This window comes from Aythya marila (genome assembly GCF_965140915.1).
Source record: "Aythya marila genome assembly, chromosome: Z".
In the NCBI taxonomy this organism is placed as follows: Eukaryota; Metazoa; Chordata; class Aves; order Anseriformes; family Anatidae; genus Aythya; species Aythya marila.
Window position 1 is genome coordinate 26,957,817 of NC_139080.1, and position 22,471 is coordinate 26,980,287.

At 41.5% G+C, this 22,471-nt stretch overlaps 1 protein-coding gene across 2 annotated transcripts in view; it reads right to left on the minus strand.

Moving 5' to 3' along the window:
* Positions 1 to 22,471, minus strand: part of ARHGEF28 (Rho guanine nucleotide exchange factor 28) — a 127,907-nt gene that overhangs the window by 89,471 nt on the left and 15,965 nt on the right. Inside the window, exons 3-4 of one of the 2 annotated variants that reach the window (XM_082784005.1) lie at positions 7,000 to 7,147; positions 4,835 to 5,125 (exon numbers count right to left, since the gene is read on the minus strand). In XM_082784005.1, the coding sequence (XP_082640131.1) occupies positions 4,835 to 5,125; positions 7,000 to 7,147 (439 nt within the window). Of the gene's footprint in view, positions 1 to 4,831; positions 5,126 to 6,999; positions 7,148 to 22,471 lie in introns of both variants that reach the window. The other variant, XM_082784004.1, reaches the window with a different exon arrangement.

Here is a 22,471-nt window from a genome sequence, read left to right on the forward strand (position 1 = left end):
TATGAACCACAGCTATTTTTCATAATTTTATTGCTTCTACTAATAGCCTCAAACCTAATAGAGCACTCTTCTTCAAGAAAAAAAATGTAGTAGTGACAAAGCTGGCAGGAAACGTTCTTGTTTCACTAACAGCACAGTTATGTCAGCCAGACAACCTGACCTCAGCCTCCCAGCAATGCCCTTAAAGCAAACTGAGACACCCTCAGCCACCTGTGTGTAATGCAGATGCCTTGCAGATTCCACGCTCCTGCACTTGCGCACCCATTCTGACAGCCAGGGGACAAAAGCCTGAGCATGCCAAGGACATAAGAGGTGCAGAGAGGATGCTATGTCCATGTCTGATGGGGCTGCCAGCCCTGAAAGACTGCCCTAAGCTGACCCTACTATAGGAAGCACGGAGACATCCTCTGAAGGTTATCATAGAGCATTTCTCATCCAAATGAATCCATCTCTTCTTTTCATCTTTTTTTTTTTTATCTGAACATAACAACTGTGAGAGGATTCTCCTTTTCTGACCAACCTTAACAAGTTAATTGGGATAATATTTATTACAGTTTAGCTTCCTAAATTGAGCAATCCAATTTTCAGAATGAAAATGTCCATTACAAAAGTACAATTAGCAAATAAACAGCTTCTCCAGTCCTGTCCCTCTTTCCCCTTTCCTCAAACCCACCAAGGAGTACGTGTGCAAGCACAGCACCTCCACTGGGTCCTCAATTTCCCCTGGCAGCAAACTGGCTGTGGGCCAGGTGATCAGACCGTCTGACCCTTTTTTGTGAGCAGGCGTTTTCTGACATAGCTGTCTAACAGGCACTTATTACAAGTGAGGATTACCAGAAGGTTCGTGCTTTCTTGTTTCCTTTGTTGAACTTTAAATAATGTGGATAACAAGTTCTGACCTGTGCAACTGCACTAAATTCCTGAATTATTTGCAATGCTCCCTAGACAATCCAGTCTCTCTCTTTATCCAGTACTTTTTATGCCTTATAAAGGGAATACAAACACTTTTTCCAAATACCATAGCTCCTATGAATAAATTATTCTTCCATCTTTCCATCAACCCATACGTCTCTAAATCCTCATAAAAAATGAAAGAGATCCAAAAACACCAGATGGTGCAACAATTTTCTCAAGCCATGTGTCACTCAAAAGTAATTTTTTTCTAATAAAAATAGCCCAACAGGCCTGAAAACTGACAGAATCAGCAGCAATTTAGTCTCACAGGCATGAGATCCTAACTAGTGATGAATGATACCACCCAAAATGTTTCATAATACTGATACTAAAATGAACATCCTGACACTGTCACGTGTCAAGACACTAAACAGACCTTCACGACAAGGAATTTCAGGGACATCAAGGACGGAGAAAGGGTCTCCCTCTCTTTTTAGCTCCCATATTTCTCCCCCAATTTGATCTTTTTCAGGGGGTGTCAGGGAAGAAGCAAGGTCCTGGGGCAGCCTTTCATTACTTCATGGTGGAACAGGAAGAACCTCCTTCTCCTCTTCCTCTCACCTGTCCAAGGTCCTCCTTGCACAGTCCAGTTCCTTATCCCTCCCTCTCCTTCCCCTGCATGCACAGGGCTCCCTCTGCAACATGCAACCGATGGCTTTGCTCAGCTTCTTGGTACTGGGACAAAAATACTGGTATGGAGACAACAAGTGGGTTAGAATATAAGTCAGTGCTTCTCAGGCTCAGGTGAAAGAGAATATGGCTGTGAGACAAAAAAAAAAAAATGATTTCAGAAAAGAAAGAGAAAGGATACAGGAGATGAAGAAGAATTGTACAAATTGATTAGAAGAGACTAAAACAGATGGGCCTCATGAACAGAAAACACAGGAGAAAAAAATGGAAGAACTATGTAGAGACTTTTAAAGTAAAATGCCGAATACTCAGTTACTGTGGGTAAGCTGCTCTCCTGTCAAGTTGACTACATACACTATGAGATGACAGGCTTCCTTATTTCTATATGTGTGCACATGGCCATAACCAGTTATTTGAGCCACCCAGGCCATTCTTGCAAGTGATGCATTTAAAGGACTCCACAGACTTCTGTCCCAAAAGGCCTAGAGTCAGGACTTCTCTGGGTATGGAAGGCTCTCCACCACCTATCTGTCTTAACAGAGGCACAGAAAACTCCCCTCAAAGGCCAGGATCCATCTTGTCCTCGTTCAGCCTCAGTTTTCTTTGCTGTATCAACACATCCTTACCATAGCACTGGCAGCAACACATTTATTGTTGCTTCACAAACTCTGACAGAGGGCAGAACTACACTACATAAGGAGTGGAGGGAGGCACAGAGGGAATGTCAGTCCACCCTTGGGCTGAAGGAAAAGCTAGCCAGAAACCTTTTGGGAGCCCTCAGTCAACAAGGGTTGCCAGCCTTTGCCTTCCTGCCTAGCAGGGACACCCCTTACAAGGACTTTGTCACTCTGGGAGAGGAGAGAGCCAACCACCCAGATGTAACACTGGCACTGCCTGGAAAGCAGGGAGAAGATCCCCATTTAAAGCAATGCCTGAGGTATGAATGCAGATGTGACCTGCACACATCAATGGAGAGTACTGCAGCTGGGTCAGGGCAATCCCAGACATGAGCACAGACAGGGAGAAGAACCCATTGAGAGCAGCCCTGCAGAGAAGGACTTGGGGGTTCTGGTGGGCAAAAGGCTCAGCATGAGCCAGCAGTGCACGACTGCAGCCCAGAAAGGCAGCATGTGGAGGGAGGTGATTGTCCCCCTCTGCTCTGCCCTTGTGAGACCCCACCTGGAGTGCTGCATCCAAGTCTGGGGCCCCCAGCACAAGAAGGATGTGGGTGTGTTACAGTTGGTCCAGAGGAGGGGCATGAAGTTGGTTGGAGGGCTGGAGCACCTCTCCTATGACTAAGAGAGCCGGGGCTGTTCTGCCTAAAGAAGAGAATGCTCCAGGGTGACTTTATTGCAGCTTCTCAGTACTTAAAGGGGGCTTATTAAAAAGAGGAAAAGCAACTTTTTGCTCTGGCAGATAAATGACAGAACAAGGGGAATGGTTTTAAACTAAAAGAGGGGATATTTAGATTAGGTGTTAGGAGGAAATTCTTGGGTGGTTGGTGAGGCCCTGGTACAGGCTGCCAAGAGAAGCTGTGGATGCCCCATCCCTGGAAGTGTTCAAGGCCAGGCTGGATGGGGCTTTGGGCAACCTGGTCTGTGGGAGGTGTCCCTGCCCATGGTAGAGGGGTTGGAACTGGGTGCTCCTTAAGGTCCCTTCCACCCCAAGCTGTTCTGTGATTCTATGATTCCTGGTTAGACACACACTCCCCACAAGAGGCATGAATGACCACTGAGTCTGAGCAATTTAATGTATAAATGCTGCAGTACACCTCAAAATTGACAGCTAGCAAAACTAAAAATTTGCGATTTGGGTAGCAGCTGCCCTGGCAGAGCTCTGCCTGGTACTGGCTGTGCTGGTCTCTGATCCCCCAGACTCACAACACACACAGCAGAAACTTCCCCGAGTTTCAGGCAAACAGGTAGGCATCTAGATTTGGCCAAGCATCTCTCACTAGCTCTGGTGTCCTGCTGTTACTTCTGGACTGGGCTTCAGCTGGTTTTGATGAAAAGCTTAGCGAAATCTGTGAAAAAACTACAGCTGATTTCTTCAGACTTTGAATCAAGATCTTCACTGCTACAAAACAGTCATTCCAGAATTTGAGCGATGTGAACAAATATTTACTACACATGAAAATGAAACAAGTAAATCCAATGTCTAGCCAATATTTGAATGAGCCTTGGTATTTGTTTTTACATCTCTTGAAAGAGCTATTTACAGCAGACAGACAAAAATTATCCTTCTCCTGAGGAAGGCAGTAGCGGATTTCAAGCTGACTGTCATTAAGAATTAGAAAGATTTAAGACAGGGAAAAACCCTCACCCAGAGAAATGGGCTAAGCATTGTATTTTCAGTTCCCAAAAGCTTGCATGAATCTCTCCTTCAGTTTGGCTCATATGGAAACTGCCTGTCCTCCAAATTTTAGCAATTTAAAGTACTAAGAGGAAAACAGCCAAAAGTACCAAATTTTCAATGAAAAACATGTGAAGCCATCAAGTTTAACACTGTTTCCAACCTCAGCTATAAATCAACTCAGTCTGCAAAAAAAATTACACTCTTCAGCAAAAAGTAACTACAGCTTTGTGTTTGCAATGAAACATGAAGCCAGGCAAATTTCACCTGATTTTGTTACAAAATTTTTCAATAGCATACCCTAGTGTAAGGTTTCATGTATATTTTCATTCCACTTTCTATTTAAAAAAAAAAAAAAATCAAAACTTGGTTAATGATACTCTCCCCTAAGAATAATCATAGTTGCAAGTAAAGCATAAATACTTACAGAACTATGATAAACAGTATGCTTACTCTACATATCCAAACGCCTACAGTAACACATTATTCTGTTTTATGACTGTATACTTCGTCTCCTTTTTGTCTGCACAATTAAAACACTTCACTTGGTTGGAATCACGGTAGAGATACTCTACTACTACAATTACTACTACAATTCTTTTTAAGAGACAACCCTTTAATCTTGTAAAAGCAGAGTCTTTTTATAAAAGCTATTTTAACAGTGAGTCAAAGTACAAAAATCTTCTGGAGAGACTGAGTTACAATAGCCACAATTATTTTTAAAACTTCTGGGCGCACACCAAAATCTCTGAGTACCCTTCTCAAACAACTTTTCATCATAATCACAAAATAAAGCAGAAGGGTTGGAAACCTTCAATAAAATGCTGAGAGACTCTGCTCTGACCTATGCAGGAAGTCACCACTAGAAGCCTTCCAACCTGAAATAAAATCTTACCACCTTCTGAGTAGCTTCCAAGGATGTTCCACGTTGATGGCAATTCTTCATGAGCAATGGCCATTGTCAAATCATTATCCAGGGACTGCAGCTCTTTTATTGTTAGCCCAAACTTATCCAGTAAAACCTTGTGACTAGTGGCAGTGATGCATTCTGTGTGATTGACCAGAAAACGAGACAGTTTGCAAGTCAGGTTCTCTCTGTAGGTGACAGGACAGCTGCCGAGCACCACAGGTGAGTATCCTCTTGTGTACATTAACACAGAGACAGAAACTTCTTCCTGGCATCCATGGCCTAAAATCATAATGTAAATTAATCATTAAAATTATATATGCTCAGAAAATTAATTAGTTTTTCCTCTTTTCTCATCCTGTAAGAGCGGTGACTACTCATCCAGAATTACTTTCTTCTTCCCTCTAGTTACACCTACTTATTGTCAGGCACCCACCAAGCATTTCTGTTGATGAACTTGGATTTGACTAGATTCTGAACTGCCAGTCCTCCAGTTATACTGATATAGTGCATTTTTAAAGCAGTCCTTCTATATGAAGGTTCTTCAACTACAAGAGAAAGAAGAGGTAACCATCTCAGTACTAAACACCAAAAATCAAAAGCATGAAAGTACCTGGATAAGAATTACAAGAGACGCCCATAAAAAGAATGTCACAGTAGCATGCAACATGAACTCTGAGGAATACATCGCATCTATTTATTAACACACATTTTTTAATCTACCCAGCATCTCCATGCAGGCCAAAACCTAGATGCTTTTAACAAATGCGCATTTCATACTTTTGGCAGGCTTGATTCAATGTTGTATCAACTGTCTAATTTACAACCCTGACTGTCGAAGTCTAAGGGAATTTGCCACTTAAAAATCCCACCCCACCTTTCCTCTTTCTTTGCCAACCAGGTGAGGATAAATGTCACACATCCGTAAGGTGTGCATCCTGTACTCACACGTCTTACTGGAGAGCTGCCATGACATACTATGGGTGCAAATCTAAATTTCCTACAATAGCCTCCCAATAACTACAAGTTTATATGCAGTCTTATATCTGCAGAAGCATGTGCTTACCACATCTGCAGTTGTTTTTGAAGTGCTCTGCATTCCCTTATGTTTAATTTGGCCACTATGAACCAACAGTAACTACACCAGAGCCATATTTTAACTTCGCCTTTTATTTTCATCTGCTAATGGCCCCTGTTGAGAGCAGACAGAGGACTAAGCATTGCCTGCAGCCTCCTGTTTTTATCCTAGCTGAGAAGTAATCATTTAGTAGTGTCATTTCAGGCATCTCAGAAAAATAACCTTGCTACCCTGGGATTAGTCTAGCACTGCGTTTTCTCCCATTGTATTTCATGACAATCTTTTAGCATTTACAGACTAAAGCAGCCACCACGTAACAGCAGCAAACTTTCCCTTTTTATACTCACTGGTTACTCTAAGATTCTAAATGTCCTTTAGAAAACAAGAACAAATAACAAGTGGAACTTACTGCCTAGGTACATCATGTTTATAGCCACCTACTCCACAAATGAAAAGGTCACAAAGCAGACGATAACGACAACAGTCAGGGTTCATATTACACCAGCAAGAGGGAAAACGCCAAGGCCGAGAGAGACAACGCCAGCTGTGAGGGAGCTCAAACCCCCTCTACTTGCAGCAAGGCACCTGCAGATGATTCTCCCCATGGCTCAAGCAGAGCTCCAACCACCCCAAGCCACCACCACCTGGGTACTGCAAGCTGGGCTGACTGCTGCCTTCAGGGAAAGCCCAGACAAAAATGTGAGTTTTGTAGGCATTACAATTCCCAGAGGCAAACTCTAGTAGGATGGAACTGTTGAATAGAATTAAGTCAGACTAAAATCAATGAAATGCCTGAAGATGCATTTTCCTACACACCCTACTATGTGTACACCCAGGAAAGCCCTGCCTGTAGCATTGTCTGTGTCTGACACCATGCAGGTACAGATGGCTACAGAGGGCAGCATAACTTATGGCCAGTTAAACTCATGCTGCATCCTAAGGACCATCATTCAATGCCTACATTTCCTCCACTACAAAGCCATAAAACAGAGTTACCCAAATCACCCAGTTATGTCCAACTTCAAAATGGGACTGCAGTATAGCAAAGAGATCAGAAATAAAAACGAGTAACACTCACCTGGAACTAGGGACTGAAGAGCATTGTCACTTATCCGCGCAGCAAACATTATGTGCCTCTTCATGGATCCGTCATAAACAAAGTAAAATTCCGCATCTTCTGGCAGGTAAATGCCTTTCTCAAATTTTGCATTTATAGTCACCTGTCCCTGAAAAATGAATATGTTTTCATAAACATCCAATAGGTTTCTCATTTTCAACACACACATGAATATATACTTCTAGTGCAAACTTTTTATAACCTTTCCAACTCTATTATACAGAGTCTGTGATCCAATGACAAATCTGAAATTTTCTACTTCCCCTTTGAAAATAATGCTGTGTTTATGCCTGTAAGGTGATTTAAAAATTTGTCTTTAAACAATGCCTTTTAGCATACTCCTTTCATCCTGACTTGTGCAAATATATGACTTTTAAATAAAAATGCCTCAGAGCAAGCAAATCAATGAATCTGAGGATTTTGCTATTTACAAAGTATTCTTTGTGTTAAAAGAAAGAGAAAAAAAAAAAGGAAAAAAAAAAGTGATTGAAATATTTTAGACTTGGTTTACAAAAGCACTGTTGCAACTCTACAGCTGAGTTTCAAAAAATACTAGTTCCCAGATACCTGCCCATGTGTGTTGTTTTTTGTTTTGTTTTGTTCTCTTATAGTAAACAGAAAGCAACCAGCCAAGAAAAGTCTGCCATACAATGGCTTCAAAAAAGAACAGGAAAGGGATCTGAGAAGCAGCAAACAATAACAAGTGTCTGACATGTTCAAGGGAGGAAATTTAGATGAAGTTGCATTTCCTCAAAGAGGAGGACAGCTTGCTCCAACGTGATTCCTGGCTGCCACGGTTGCTTGAAGTAAGACTGGATTTGCCCAAGCATTATCTGAACTGGTGTTTCAGGAAAACACACCGCAGAAGAATATCTCATCATTTCACACTTCCAAAAGATGCATGTGCCCTTGCTACTCTGAACAGCTGCTGTGACATGCGCTCCATCAGCTCCATGAGAAGTATGGTAAAAGCCTGCATCAAAGCATAACACGGTAGCATAGAAATTTCCATGGCTGAAAAATACAGCTGTGCTCCTTTTCATTATATAATAAATGAGCCTCTTTGTGTAAACATGCTGGATAATTTGTGATCAAGTTAGAAAAAAGAAGTACTGGGGTGTTTCACCATCTCCACAACCTCAAGTGTCCGCAGGACTGCAGGCCATTTCTCTTGGTCCACATGCAGTGAGATCCTTGCCAGACCACTGCAAAGTCACATCTTTGACTGCCTTCCCCAAGGACATCCTTCTTGTCACTCGTAACAACGCAAATCCTGCGTTTGTTTTCCTCTTAAACACAAGCATGTCTATTGAGCTAGAGCTAAAGAGGCAGAATCTAGTTTCAGACACACAACATCTTCCTTAAATAGGATTTTCTGGCAAGATTAGATGTAAACAACTTTAGGAGACTAGCACTGAGAGCAGACATGTCTGTCATCCTCAGAAATTGATGCTTATCTCTTTTTATTAGCCTGAAGTGTTACTGTAACTGCCAAGTGCTTTCTCCTGCTTCTCTTTTTCACAGTTATACACAGAACTGGTCTTCTTTTTTCTATTATTATTTGTAACTTATATCCTTTTTTTTTTTTTTTTAACTATCATTTTTTCATCTTTTTATGTTAGTTGTGAATGGGTCTTTTTATTGGTTGAGTAATGCTATGGATGGCTATTCTGGGGAGACAGGAACAGGGTATGTCCCTGAAATATCTCAGATAGCTCCAAGGACTGCTCCAGTATGGGCTTTGCTGCCAGCAGCCTGGTGCAGGGGAGCACCACATGGGCCATCACTCACAAACCACCTCTGAACCCTCTGGACCCCAAAGGCTGAAGGACTACATAGGCAGCCAGCTTCCACACTGCGCAACTGCAAGAACACTGGAGATATTTTCGTGGCAGTACTTCTCATTTTATAAACCAACTCTTAGAAAAAAAAAAAATCAACTTTAAATTGTAACTGTTGTCTTACACTGCTCCTTAAAAAAACAAAACAAAACAAAAAAAAAAATGTCTGTTTAGACTCAGTGAAGATAGAGGAACAACTTCAGAAACACTGATCACACTGCCAGATGTGAGGAACAATTTCACAACTCCTTGTCTTCTAAAGGGTAGAGGGGAAAAGCAAAAGGGAAAATACAGTGCAAAGCTCAAGTGTATATGATAACAGTTTTTTCATAAGCCCTACCTTACAACCCTTCAGAGGAAGAAACTGCTAGTAACTTAAGGAAAAAATTACAGAAGAAAGGCAAATTGGCAGCTATCTTGTATCTGCCCAAATAATTAAGTGCTTCATTTTGAAAATTCCATGCAATTCAAAAAAAGGAGGGTTAAACCATATAATACGAGAGAAAACTCAAAGATAAAAAAACTTTCACAGCTCAATAGAAGTCTTCATGCTTTCTGATGCTGGGTGATTACCACACCTGGCATCAGAGGCAATTACTTCACTAAACATAAGTTCGTCTCCAGCACTTCCAAATTGCATCCATCCCACCTATAGACTTCCTTATATCATACTCCTTAATTCCATACTCCTCAGTTGCCTCCACTAAAATATGTATCAGTTTCCATTAGTTGATCAAGCCACCATGTGTTTTTTTTTCTCTAGCTTTGAAGTATCTCTTTTCTTCTCACCTACTCATCTCCAAAACATCCTTGGGACATTTACATCATCTCCCCTTCTCACCCTCTGAAAACCTTGTGCAACTGCATCCTGTTGCCACTGGACTTCTGGAGTTCATGCCTGCCTTTTCATCCTTTCCTGTCCCTTCACTGCTTTGCACAGCACTTTTCCCATCCAGCCATGCCCCGTGCCTGCCAAGCTGCTGCCTGCCCTCTCTTCACCCTCTCTTCTCACTTCTGCCTTCCTCATCCTCTCTTCTGAGCTACAGCCTTCAAAATGTAGTTAATACCACATTTAAACCTGAATATTTAAGCATCTTCTCCTTAACTCCAGCTACCCTTAGTGCACAATTATGTCTATTTAATGACAAGTTTGACAGTAAAGCAATATTTCCACGAAAAGCATCAAACGTGTCTATGCTGCAGAGGAAATCACAGAATTTCTAGGTTGGAAGAGACCTCAAGATCATCAAGTCCAACCTCTGACCTAATGCTAGCAGTCCCCACTAAACCATATCCCTAAGCTCTACATCTAAACGTCTTTTGAAGACTTCCAGGGATGGTGACTCCACCACTTCCCTGGGCAGCCTGTTCCAATGCCTCACAACCCTTTCAGTGAAGAAGTTCTTCCTAACATCTAACCTAAAACTCCCCTGGCTCAGCTTAAGCCCATTCCCCCTCGTCCTGTCACCAGGCACGTGGGAGAACAGACCAACCCCCACCTCACTACAGCCTCCCTTGAGGTACCTATAGAGAGCGAGATGGAGATCACGGGACTGGCTGGAACTAGAAAGCCTACATACAGTGTTTGATCAACTTCTTTCCTACATTTGCAAAATCTTTTTTTTATATATACATTTGAATAAAATTATTATACTGTTAATATAATTATCATACATGTTGTATATGTAGCATACATATAATTGTATCTCTGTATATACACACACTACAGAAAAAAAAAAGAGAAAAAGATGCCATAATGCAGCTAGACAATGTCACAAACAGATGTGACTGATGGAGATGACCACACCCACGACTGCATCCATTTGCTCTGCTGGCACAAATGTGTTTAACAGTCTTCCTAAATCCTATGACCACTTTTCTCCTCCACTTTCCTCCAGCCTTTGCTGGCAGAGGTTCATTAATTGCACACAGAAAAAACAGAATGCCAAATATCAATACTATTGAATATTGAGGATGATATTATTGTTGCTACAAGAGGTGTCTCAGTATATGCCCATGAACACATTAAATGTGCCTTACTCTTTGAATTGCTGTGAGAGAGCACCACAACTAGAATGTTGTTCATTTCCTCTGTGTAAAGCCAACTTTGTCACCAGAACCTTTTGTTTTGTTTTGTATTTTCCCCTCAAGCAAAGATCATCTGCAGTCAAGTCTAGAAAACTTCCAGGTAGAAACAGTCAGAGAAAGGGATTAGCCTCCTGCATCTGGAGAAGGAGGAAAGATGCATCCAGCTCCCAAGCCAGACCAATATGCAGTCTTTGCAGGTGGAGAAGGAAGAAGAGGAGATAAGGTGAAAATGCCAGTTCATTTAGCTCTTTGCACTCAGTTTTTAGATGTTTGGCCTTGCCTTTAGCTGTATTTAAATCCAGACATTCATGAGCGTTGACTTTGCCATGTACTCATCTCTGTATACAGGCAAGCCACTGCTTTATTGGGAGCTGTCACTCCCAGTAAGCAGTAAACTCACTTTACTGATCACCTCAGAGTCTGGGGAAGCCACTTGTTGGAGACTAATTCAGACAACTTCATTAGGAAAAACAAAACAAAACAAAACAAAAAACTTAGGATGTCCTAGGCCACATAAAAACAGCCTGGAAGGACTACCAACATACATACACATATACATATTAAATTAAACAAAATTTCAGTGCTACAACTACTTCAGATTATTATTTTTTGCAGCAGTTGTTAATGCACAGTTTTAGAACGATGCAAACAGCTTCAGAAACATGTACCAGCTTGATTCCTGTCAGCCTCACTGCACATACAATATAAGCTCAACTAGGCAGAAGCCCAGAGCTCTTAGCCTTTTGAGAAAAAGGCTTATGCTACTAGCTTAAACCTGAAGGATAGTTTACACCTTTCCAGTACACCCACTCCTGCAGAGGCAGTGCCTTCCCCAGTCCGTCGGGGGGCGAATGTGCCCAGCCCAGCCCCAGAAGCAGGCTGCAGTGGAACAGCAGGAGCTACTTGCACAGATCTTTCCTAAGTAAACAACAGCACGGCACAATGCCATGAGTCCCACAAGAAATTCCTACACTCTCAGAAAACATTTGTTTGGTAGCACTGCTACTGCCTCCAGCAAAAGTGCTTGCTCCACTGCTCCCCATTCCATTTTGCAAGGTAATATTGCCAATTACCTTTTCTTGTGTACTTCTCTATAGTGCACAAACCTCTACAATTGACCCACTGCTGAAGTATGAAGAGATTAATATTAGGGTTATCAGCACCTAAAACTAGGCAATTGAGCCCTAATTTAAATATTAACAAACAGAGCAAAACCAACAGAAATAAATAAATAAATAAATAAATAAATAAATAAGGATGGTGTACACATGACCATGTGCTCCTGGAAGGCCATGTTTGTTCTGAGCCTCTTCCACACAATTTAGCTGAAAACACATCCTACTGGTATATTTCTTTCAGAATGGTGTGTGTTTCTAAATAGAGAACCAATTTAAGCTTTATGGTTATCCTTTTCGTGCTAAAACAGAAACTATAAGGCACACTGGCACCAGCAAAGTGGCCTGAATACAAGGCAGCTGTGAGAGCATGGAAGCAGAGGACTTCTCTGGGCCACATTCCTGAGAATCTACCAGTGGTTAGGAAGCTTTGCCTTTGACATTATTTTCACCAGTTCATTGTCTAATGACAATTCAACCTCTCTCCCATTGTTTACTTTCCCTAACAAGCCTATTTATATTCAGATGGACTTGGAAAAACATAAGAGGAAGTTACAGGTTTATTTCCATGCGTAGGTAAGCTTAAGGATGATTCTCAGCCTCCACATGGATCTAAGATTGTTAAATCCTCTTTCAATAAAAGCAAAGGAAAGGATGTGCCCCCTTTACCATCTCAGGAAATAAACACAGCCCCTGGTCATGACTTGTTTCTTACAAAAATGCTGGGGAAGGTTCTTGCCTTCAAGTTCATACAGTGTTGATTCTGGCAGACTTGTACAGGAAGTAAATTTTAAAGTCAAAGGGTGTTTGTTGAGACCAACCTGACAGTGTATTGCTTAGATTTACACTCTAAACAAGAACCTCAACTTTACCTAGCCACCACACAGCAGCAGGAGATCTCTCAAATATCATCTATGCTTGTAACAGCCAAGAACTTCAGACAGACACAACATCTGCAACTGCAAAATGTACCACAAAAGTCATTGCAGACCACTGCAGATAAACTTCTGGTCAACCACCTGAACTGCTGCTGCATGGACCTTCATTTAAAAAAAAAAAAAAAAAAAGAAGAAAAGAACTTCACGTAGAGTACATTGCAGTATCCCAGTTATCTCAAGTTCAAAATTAGAGAGGCACAGACCACCTTCCTACAGCCTGAATCAAGAATAAAAATATTAAAATGTTCAAAGAGTAGAAAGGAACTGGTGTTCGGAACCAGAGCTCCAGAAAATGCCACATGCATCATGAGACTGGAGAAGATGAGGCCCTTCCAAGCCCTCAGAGATGCAGCATCTGGTAGAAAGACCCTATGGGCAAAGGCCAGAAGCTCCTGCTTCTATGAGCTCCCCCAAACGTGCCCCACTCGCAGCAAATTCAATACCTTCAGCATCAGTCAAAGAGAAGGGCTTTCAACTAAAAATTGCACAGAAGAAAGGGTTATTTTCCCTAAAGAGCTTCTTAAAGACTAAGAAACTTTGGGTGCAACCCATTTTCTTTAAAGAGCACTTGAAAAACTCTCCATCTATATAAGCCAAAAGGAGTTTTGCCACTGATTCAATGACAGCCAAGAGTATCACTGCAAACCCTGAAATAAATTAAATTAAATTAAAAAAAAAAAAAAAAAAAAAAGCTGCACCCCAAATTTTGCAGGCCCTGGGCACAGAATGCGATCAGGGAGGTGGGGCAGCAGCTGTGGGGGTATTAAAAGAGATGACAATCCTACTCCAAGCACATTAAACCTGTGACCAAGCTGTTGTTTGGCAGGTTTGACATCTTTGGGATCCATGAATTAAAACATACCTCTTATAACCAGTGAAAAGGCTGCACTGGTACTGGTGCCAAGAAAGAGATTAGGAAGGTTTGTGTTTTTAACAGGATTTATAGTTCTAAGCAATTTTTCAATGTAACCAAACAGGTTTTTTTTTGGACATACATTTTTATCTGGCTTCTCTAGGGTGCTTGAGAGCTGATAGGGATGGGTTCTGACTATGTTCTGCATGCAGGGTGCATGGAAGAACCATGCCACCATTCCAGCGAGAGAAGCAGAGGGAAATGGAGGTACCAAACCCTCAAGGCCTAGGCAGGCAGGACAGGATGGTGACGCTTCTAGTGCATCTGATCACCCTGCCTCATGATAAATCAGTGGCCCTTAACCTGAACAGAGCTTCTTCCTTTTTGAATTAATTTAGGTAACATCACTGTCTTCACTAGCAACCTGCCCCAGCAAAGCTGGTGCAATGCAAAAACATCTCTAGTGGTCTGCCAGGCCCGGCCCACTGCACCGGGTAACTGAAAATGTACTAACTGATCCCAATTCTTCTACCCCCAGCCTGGGGAAGTCTACGTTCCCAACAGATTTTTACCATGGAAATAATTAATTCCATTGTGACATACACTTAGCATACATCGTAAAGTACGCTAAAAATATTTTTATCAAGCTATATGAACAACATAATAGCTGCAGAAATACTGCATGAACACAACACTTTCAAGGATATTATCTGTAAATATAACAGTATAAGTATACTGCATATATGCAGCTTGATGGTTCCAGGAAAATATCTGTGCACAATGGTAAAACACGGTGCCTTTTTGATCCAAAAATGCAAGTTCCGACATTCTGAAGTAAATGCAAATCCCTAAGCATTGCTAGCAATAATGGAGCATTTGCCCTCTATGTAAAGCTGCCACTACAATTTAACATAGATATGCATACTAAACAGTGCATTCCAGTATAAACTCTAAGTTAGGCTCATAGACAATGTTATTTCAGAATTATATTTATTTATTTTATCTGCACCTCAAGTACTGTGTTCAGTTTTGGGCCCCTCACTACAAGAAGGACATGGAGATGCTCGAGTGAGTCCAGAGAAGGGCAACGAAGCTGGTGAGGGGTCTGGAGAACAAGTCTTATGAGGAGCGGCTGAGGGAGCTGGGCTTGTTCAGCCTGGAGAAAAGGAGGCTCAGGGGCGACCTTATTGCTCTTTACAGATACCTTAAAGGAGGCTGTAGCGAGGTGGGGGTTGGTCTGTTCTCCCACGTGCCGGGTGACAGGACGAGGGGGAATGGGCTTAAGTTGAGCCAGAGAAGGTTTAGGTTGGATATTAGGAAGAACTTCTTTACCGAAAGGGTTGTTAGGCATTGGAATGGGCTGCCCAGGAAAGTGGTGGAGTCACCATCCCTGGAGGTCTTTAAAATACATTTAGATGTAGAGCTGAGTGATATGGTTTAGTGGAGGACTGGTTAGTGTAAGGTCAGAGGTTGGACTCAGTGATCTTGGAGGTCTCTTCCAACCTAGACGATTCTGTGATTCTGTGATCGTGTAATTCTGTGATTTCAGATAATTATAGCAAGTGCGTTGAAACTGTTGTTTAATTTATCAGTTGTAAGATGAGACCTCACACTCATGCACCAAACTTAAGGCCGGAAGAGAAAATCCTGTTAATGTAACTTAAAACACTACAGTATGAAAGAGGCAGGAGAATTTTCTCACTAGTTTTCTCATCTTTACACAGGCCTTGCAAGAGTGTAAGGTTTGCTTTATCTGACCACAGCAAGCATATTAAAACATTTAATCAATGTTCAAAAAAATCACTTAAGATCTTGCTATTTGAAGGTGAATTGTTAAATATATTTCACTTGTGCTTAGATAAGAGGAGTGGCATGACAGTTTCCCTGAGCATTTTAATGACCTTTATAATAAAGCTTAGCTGCAACAATCAACAAGCCTACACAAAAGATGACAAAGCAACAGTAGAGAAATTGTTAACACAACAAGATTGTTTAACACGAAATAAATTACTTAAGTCATTAATAACAAGGACAAAGTTGTAAAGATGTCTTTCTAACATTCAGTGATATGGCTGTAATATTCACTGGGCAGTCCTTGTAGCCAGACTGCAGTAAATATTGTGATGGACTTGTTTAAGAAAGCACATTTTATATTTTAAAGGAATGCGATGGGATTCAAGGCTACATACACAATGAAACAGCAATTACTCCCAGGGAAGGAAAAGAGCAACAAAGTAAAAAACAAAATCAGAGATAAAAGCTGAACATTTCTGTATAACCATTAACACTCTAACTGTATAGCTAATAACATCTTAAACAAAAATAGCTGTTTTTTCCCAGATTAACAATTTGGCAGAATAAGCAACCAAAATAATTCATATCTTTTATATCCAGAGTAATAGCACAAGTCTAATTCCACATAGACCGGAGATGCAATGTGATGGTATGGTCATACTCAAAACAGTATTACACATTGCCTAAAAGCCTTCACACTGATATTTTTATTAAAACTATATATGTACATAAAGGTGCTTTGAGAAGAGCCATGTCCTCTGCTTATACAAAATGGCAAAACTCCACCAGCACTACAAGAACCTCTCTCATTCACAGCAGAAAAAAAAAAATAAATAAATCAGTCTTCAGCATTTGCACGTGTGAACAGGAAATACTTGAAACAACAGGACTTTTACACACCGAGTATTTTTAAGCTCCTTTTCAGCATGAGGTAGCTTTTGAGAAATGCAGAGAAAGCATTTCCACAGGAATTCCAAGCACAATTAAGAAACATCTGCTCCAGCAATAAGATCTTGTCAAAAGAGCAAGGAGAAAGTGGCTCAGTGACCACTTGGGTCTCTGAATTGAGCCTGAAGGATGCTTCCAGCAAGGTTGAAGGTCAACCTTGAGGAGAAAATACTTATCAGAGAAATTCCTTAATGAAGATTCATTCCCTGCCCTCTTTCGATATGGAGTATCAGCAAGTTCACCATTTTGGTAGTGATGCAGTGCCTTTTTGAAAGGGAAGGTAAGTGTTTGCTGCAGCTATTGCCACCTCATCAGCTGCTTAACAACCAGGGGTCACACATCCAAATAAAATGGAAAAAAAAAAAAATTACAGTATTTCCAAACAGATGACAAAAGTATGCTCCTCAAAGCAAACAAACAAACAAACAAACAAGCAAGCAAAAAGGTGGGGAGGGAGATAGGGTCAGGGAGCTGGAAGAGATCCTGAAAGGTCTGACTCTGCACTTCAGGGCAGGACCAGCTCTACTGCAGTTACTTCTAAATGATGGAGTTTGTTTCACATGTCCTAAAAGCACCCTGCAGACTGTCAGTTTGCACTAGGTTGGTGCAAACATGGAACATCTTCCCACCCAAGCAATGCTCTGCTTGGCCTCTCCCGTTCTACAGCCGGCACATGCTTTGGCTTTTTCAAGAGCTGAGATGTTTGGCCTTATAAGTCTTTGGCCTTCGTACATAGTAACTGGGTGAAACGTAATGGCCAGCAATGTAACAGAAGACTGCACTAAATGGAGCAGAGCCTTCAGTACCAGTGTTTTCACTCATAAGTTGAGTTCTAGCCAGTTAAGGCCTCTGAAGCAGGATGGTTTTTTAATTATTTTGAATAGGAGGGGAAATGAAAGTTCATGTTTTATTTTGTTAGGTTTTAACAGATGATCAGTCTTTAAATTGTGTGTGCAATCCTCCTTATTGCAATCCTCCTCCCTCAGTGACAAACTGAAGCACATTGGCTGTTGTGGGGGTCTTTGAACTTGCATACACGGGTATTTTCCCACAGCTGGTGCTCCAAATTAAGATACACCTTCTGCTGCCTCCCTAGTTTAGATAGTGACCTTCTTCATGGCCAACCGCAAAAAAACAAGTTTTGTGTTGGGAACTGCAAGGCTTGGGCCCTGGGAAAAGGAAGATCAAGAGGCAAATAAATCTAGTATAACCTGAACAATCAGCCATTTCAGGAATTAATATATTCTTGGTGCCTAGCTCAGAAGTTCAAGGACTTTATAGGATCACAAGTACGTGGCTGGATTCCCCCATGGCTTGGCTGCAGAAACTCAAAATTTAGCCAAAAGCAAGAAAACCCCCAACTGACTTTGCAAATCATAAAGATGAATAGAATGATTCAAAAGAGAAAGCATCCAGTAATTTTTCCCTCATTGTAGCTCAGTAAGTGATAAGCTGCTTCTTTCAATCTATTTAAAGACAAGCCTGAAATGACATTAATCTATCATCTAAACACAGGGCTGAACATTTATGAGTTGCCATGAGCTACATCCAGCCAACACCAGTCTGACCCACAACAGACATGGACATAAAATCTCACTTTTGTCGAAATAGCGAGAGCACACAATACACAGCTTACACCGTGTTTGTGCTTTATATGCCTGCTGCATGTTAGCAGCAGGAAAACAGACAACACCTGATCTGACCGCTGGTACAGAGCTAACCTGCCCATGTGTTTAAACAATCTGTACTAGCAGAGCAAATTTATATCAGATCAGGACTCTGCATCACGTGGCTGTGATTTTCTGAATCTGTCACTAGCAACCTTAAGGCTGTGTTTAATGCTGAATCAAAACTGTGATAACAGGTAAGGTGGATAAAAGTTTTCAGTCTCCCATATAGCAAAGTAAAAAACACAAGTAGAGAACACATCATCTCATTCTGGAATTGCTGGATACTAATAAAAATAGGTTGGATGTCTTTTTACAAAGAAAAAGAAAAAAGGAAAAAAACAAAACAAAACTTTTCAAGCAATACACAGTGCCAAAACATGTATTAACAGTCTTGCTGGTTAGTTGTTAAAAATATCATTCAGTATGTTGATGTCAATGGCAACACAATTTATGTTTGTGTTTAAAATCATATACAGGAATTAAGAACCCTGGGACTGAGCTGTTCACATACAGAGGTCAGAAACCTTCCACAACAAGGGGCATTAATAAAAAATGAACATCCATTCTGACATGTAACTGTTAACTGAAACAAGGGAGTTACCTCTTTCATTTGACTCAATTTAAAATAAATAAATTGGATTAGTTATTATTCTCATGTCCTGTGTGACATCAGGACTCTACTCTTGCAGACAATACACAAATGCATGCAGGTCCCTGATTAGAAAATCATAATTTAAGGACTGACCATGGACAAAAAAATGGAAGGAGAAAAGTACAGTATGGGCACAAAAATGATCTGACTGCTGATGAATGTGCTTTGAAATACCCACTCTTTTCCTCCATACATTTTAAAATAGATCTCATTGTTTTACATGTATTTCCTGAGTCTCATTGTGGCAGCAGCTACACATCCAAGCACAGACCAACCACTGTGCAGGCTCTTTTGTGAGCACCCCAAGCAAGCCGCCCACGACAGACCTGACCAGGCTCCCATAGGGGTCAGCAACAAAACACCCACTGACTGTGCTGGACCAGGCCAGCAAACACAGCACTGTGCATGAGCAAACACATGCTGGAAGCCTGACAGACATTTACATTTTAAACCACATTACTCTGTTGCGTTTCAAAGTCACCGTATAACAGGACAGTGATTTCAGCCTGGTTGAACACACAGACCATGGCCCAGACGTGGACAACACCACTGCAATGAAAAACCTCTCTCCTCCCATAGCAAGGAACTTGAAAGCAGAGGATGGCAAGATGGGGCAGAAGCGGGCTTCTTTCCCCACATTGCTGGCCAGAAGAGACTGAACACATTGCAAGGGCAGAAAAAGATAATAATAGTAATAAAAAAAATCTGTACTCCATCCACTGTGGGAAACTCTATCCCTTCCCAGACCTCCTTCCCACTCAACTCCTTTTAGTGCAGCTGGGAAGGACAAGGAAGACATGTAGTTTGGCAAGGCAGATGACCAACTGCTCACTATGGGAGCTATATGTGAGGCTTACTGCCGCTTTCCACTTCCACCATGCAAAAACGCACTGGAATCCCATACTAGTTTGACCTTCACATCAATCACATTTCAAAAACAGAATACACTGTTGAATGATTTATATTAATTCTGTTTCCCAACTCTCACACAGATGAAACCCATGCAGTTGTAGAGAAGATAATAATCACAGTCCATTCGTCCTTCTGGCTATAACCAGGCACACAAATGATATACATTATAAAACTATACAGAATTCCTTCCTTACAAACAAGATGATTCACAACTTTTTAACTGCCTTACTAAGTGTTTTTAAAGTCTCTCTTCCTACGGACCTCTGAACATTTTCCAACAGAAGATACGCTCAAATTATTCCTGGACATACTGCTAGAGTAAAAATGAAAACAGTGTTTATTTAATCATGCTTTGCATGGAGCACAGAGCAGAGCTGAAAAATGTCAGAAGTATTCAGGGTTGTGTGAATATTAGAGTGTACTTTACCATTGCCTTTAGCTGGAGCAACGACAACCAACAGCAAGCACTACAGAAAAATTTCACCACTGAGGTAAAAACAGCACAGACAAACAGAAGTTCCTGACAGAGCACTAAATTAATCCATTTCCTGGATATAATCTTTTCAAACTAGACTTTCTACCACTCTGCTCTCTACTCTTTTGAGAGGACTTTGATCCCTAACCTAAACCTTCTGTCTTTAATTTATTTAGCTGTACATCAGGCATTCATATTCTGAAACTGTCCTGGAAGTATTTTACGTGAAGTGTACAGTATGAAAATCCACAATTATTTTTCCCCTCCGTGCCATTGCTGTGCAGACAGTATAACAGTGGGTGTACAAAGGCCACGGAAAACAAGGTGGAAGGAAGGATGGAAAACAAGGTGGAAGGAAGGATGACCGCTAATAACTAGCTGGAGAGAGCTCCCTTGCTTCATTCTTTAGCCAATGTCTACTGGCTTGTGTCTTTATTCAATGGTTGGAAATTAGCTTGATCGTTGGCTACAACCTTTTAGAATGAATTCTGTCTCATCGTATTTCCTTCACATAGAAACCCAAGCAGTTAAATTGTCAATAAATACAGCACTCATTGCTTTGAAGAACCTTAAAATTTAGTCCAGGAATTTGCTGTTGTTGTTCTTTGGGCCCCTAGGGTATGAAATAACTCCGTTATTTCACTTTGTCCTATTACTTACTCAGACACCTTCAATTACCAAGGTGCCTGTGAAAAAGCAGTTGTGCTTTCATTCAGATCCCAGACAATTATGCCTGCACATCCTGGAGGAACAAAAATATCACTGATTAAGAAAACAGTGAAGATGCTAACGAGCCCGACTGTAGCCCAGGTGTTTGCACAAACAATCCTAGAAGAGGGCATTTCCTATGAAAAAGGCAACAAGACCACAAGAACTTTAAAATCGTTACGTAATGACAGAAGGAAATAGAAGAGATCCAAGGGATAATTAATGGAGGTAGGCTGTAATCAGGCATGCCTTTGTAGGGATAGGCTACTAGTATATCACATGCAGTAAAAAAGCTGCCAGCTTCTGTCTTGCCCAAACCAGCACTTAATTTCCAGTTTTGCAGCTCCTGGGCAGCATTTAATGCAGGGAGGCTGACAGCAACCAGCAGCAAGGAAGCCACACAGTCATTTCCACTTGCTCAGGGCAAGTCCAGCTGGAAGGCCAGCTGAGGCCACCAAGTTGCTGCCTGAGTACCTCCTGCTACCCTGTGAGAGTGCGTACCAGGGAGCAAAGCTGGAGGCACAGCTGCTGGGGACCCCATTTATGCTCAGCTGCCAATGCACAGTTCTGCCCAGCCACGGTCTGAAGCAGCCGCTCGATGTGCCTGCATCTAAAGCAGCTGCACTCCTGTCTTTTGCATCATAAATAAGATGGGATACACTTGAGTCATGAATATGCCACAAACAGTTTGCATTAGAAGCAGTTTTCACTTTTCAAAGCAAAACAAACAAAGCAAAGCAAAACACAGGAAAATGTTCTTCATACAGACATCTTTAACATCTAAGTGGCTAAAGGCTACAGAGTAAGGATGCTGCCCCATCCTACCACTAAGTTAGGATCTGAGAAACCTGGACTGGATTGTGTTTTATCACACCTTTGTTAGGTTTGTAAAGGTAAGTGCACTTCACTGCACTTACCTTTAAAAAAGATGGTCTGAGCTAATGAAGTTAAACAACATTTCCTGACCACAAAAGAATATTTGTGACTTCCAAAGAAAAAAGTTAACAGGCACTGACATTATGACAGCAATAGAAAATAGAATCAAGCCCACATCACACCACCAAAAGCAACCCACCAACCCAAACAAAACACGCAAAGAGCAGGACAAGCAAAGAACACGTTTGACCACATGAACTCTAAAGACTGATACAAGGAAAAATGCTGGGGAGGGGGGGGAAGGTGGGGGGAGACATGGAGGAGGGTGACTGGAAAACTTCACACACTCGTCACTCTGCAGCACATACCAGGCAAAGAGAACCACTGGTTCACTCCAAAGTGGGACAGCCTGAAGGTACCAATATGCTCTGCAGCTTCAAGCAGCTTGACACTATGTCCTAACCTCAGGCACCCCTGATCCAGTCAGAGGGAAAACCACTCAACCCTCAACCTTTGTAAGAGCACTGATACATCAGTAGATATATAACTGTGCCTCCCTCCAT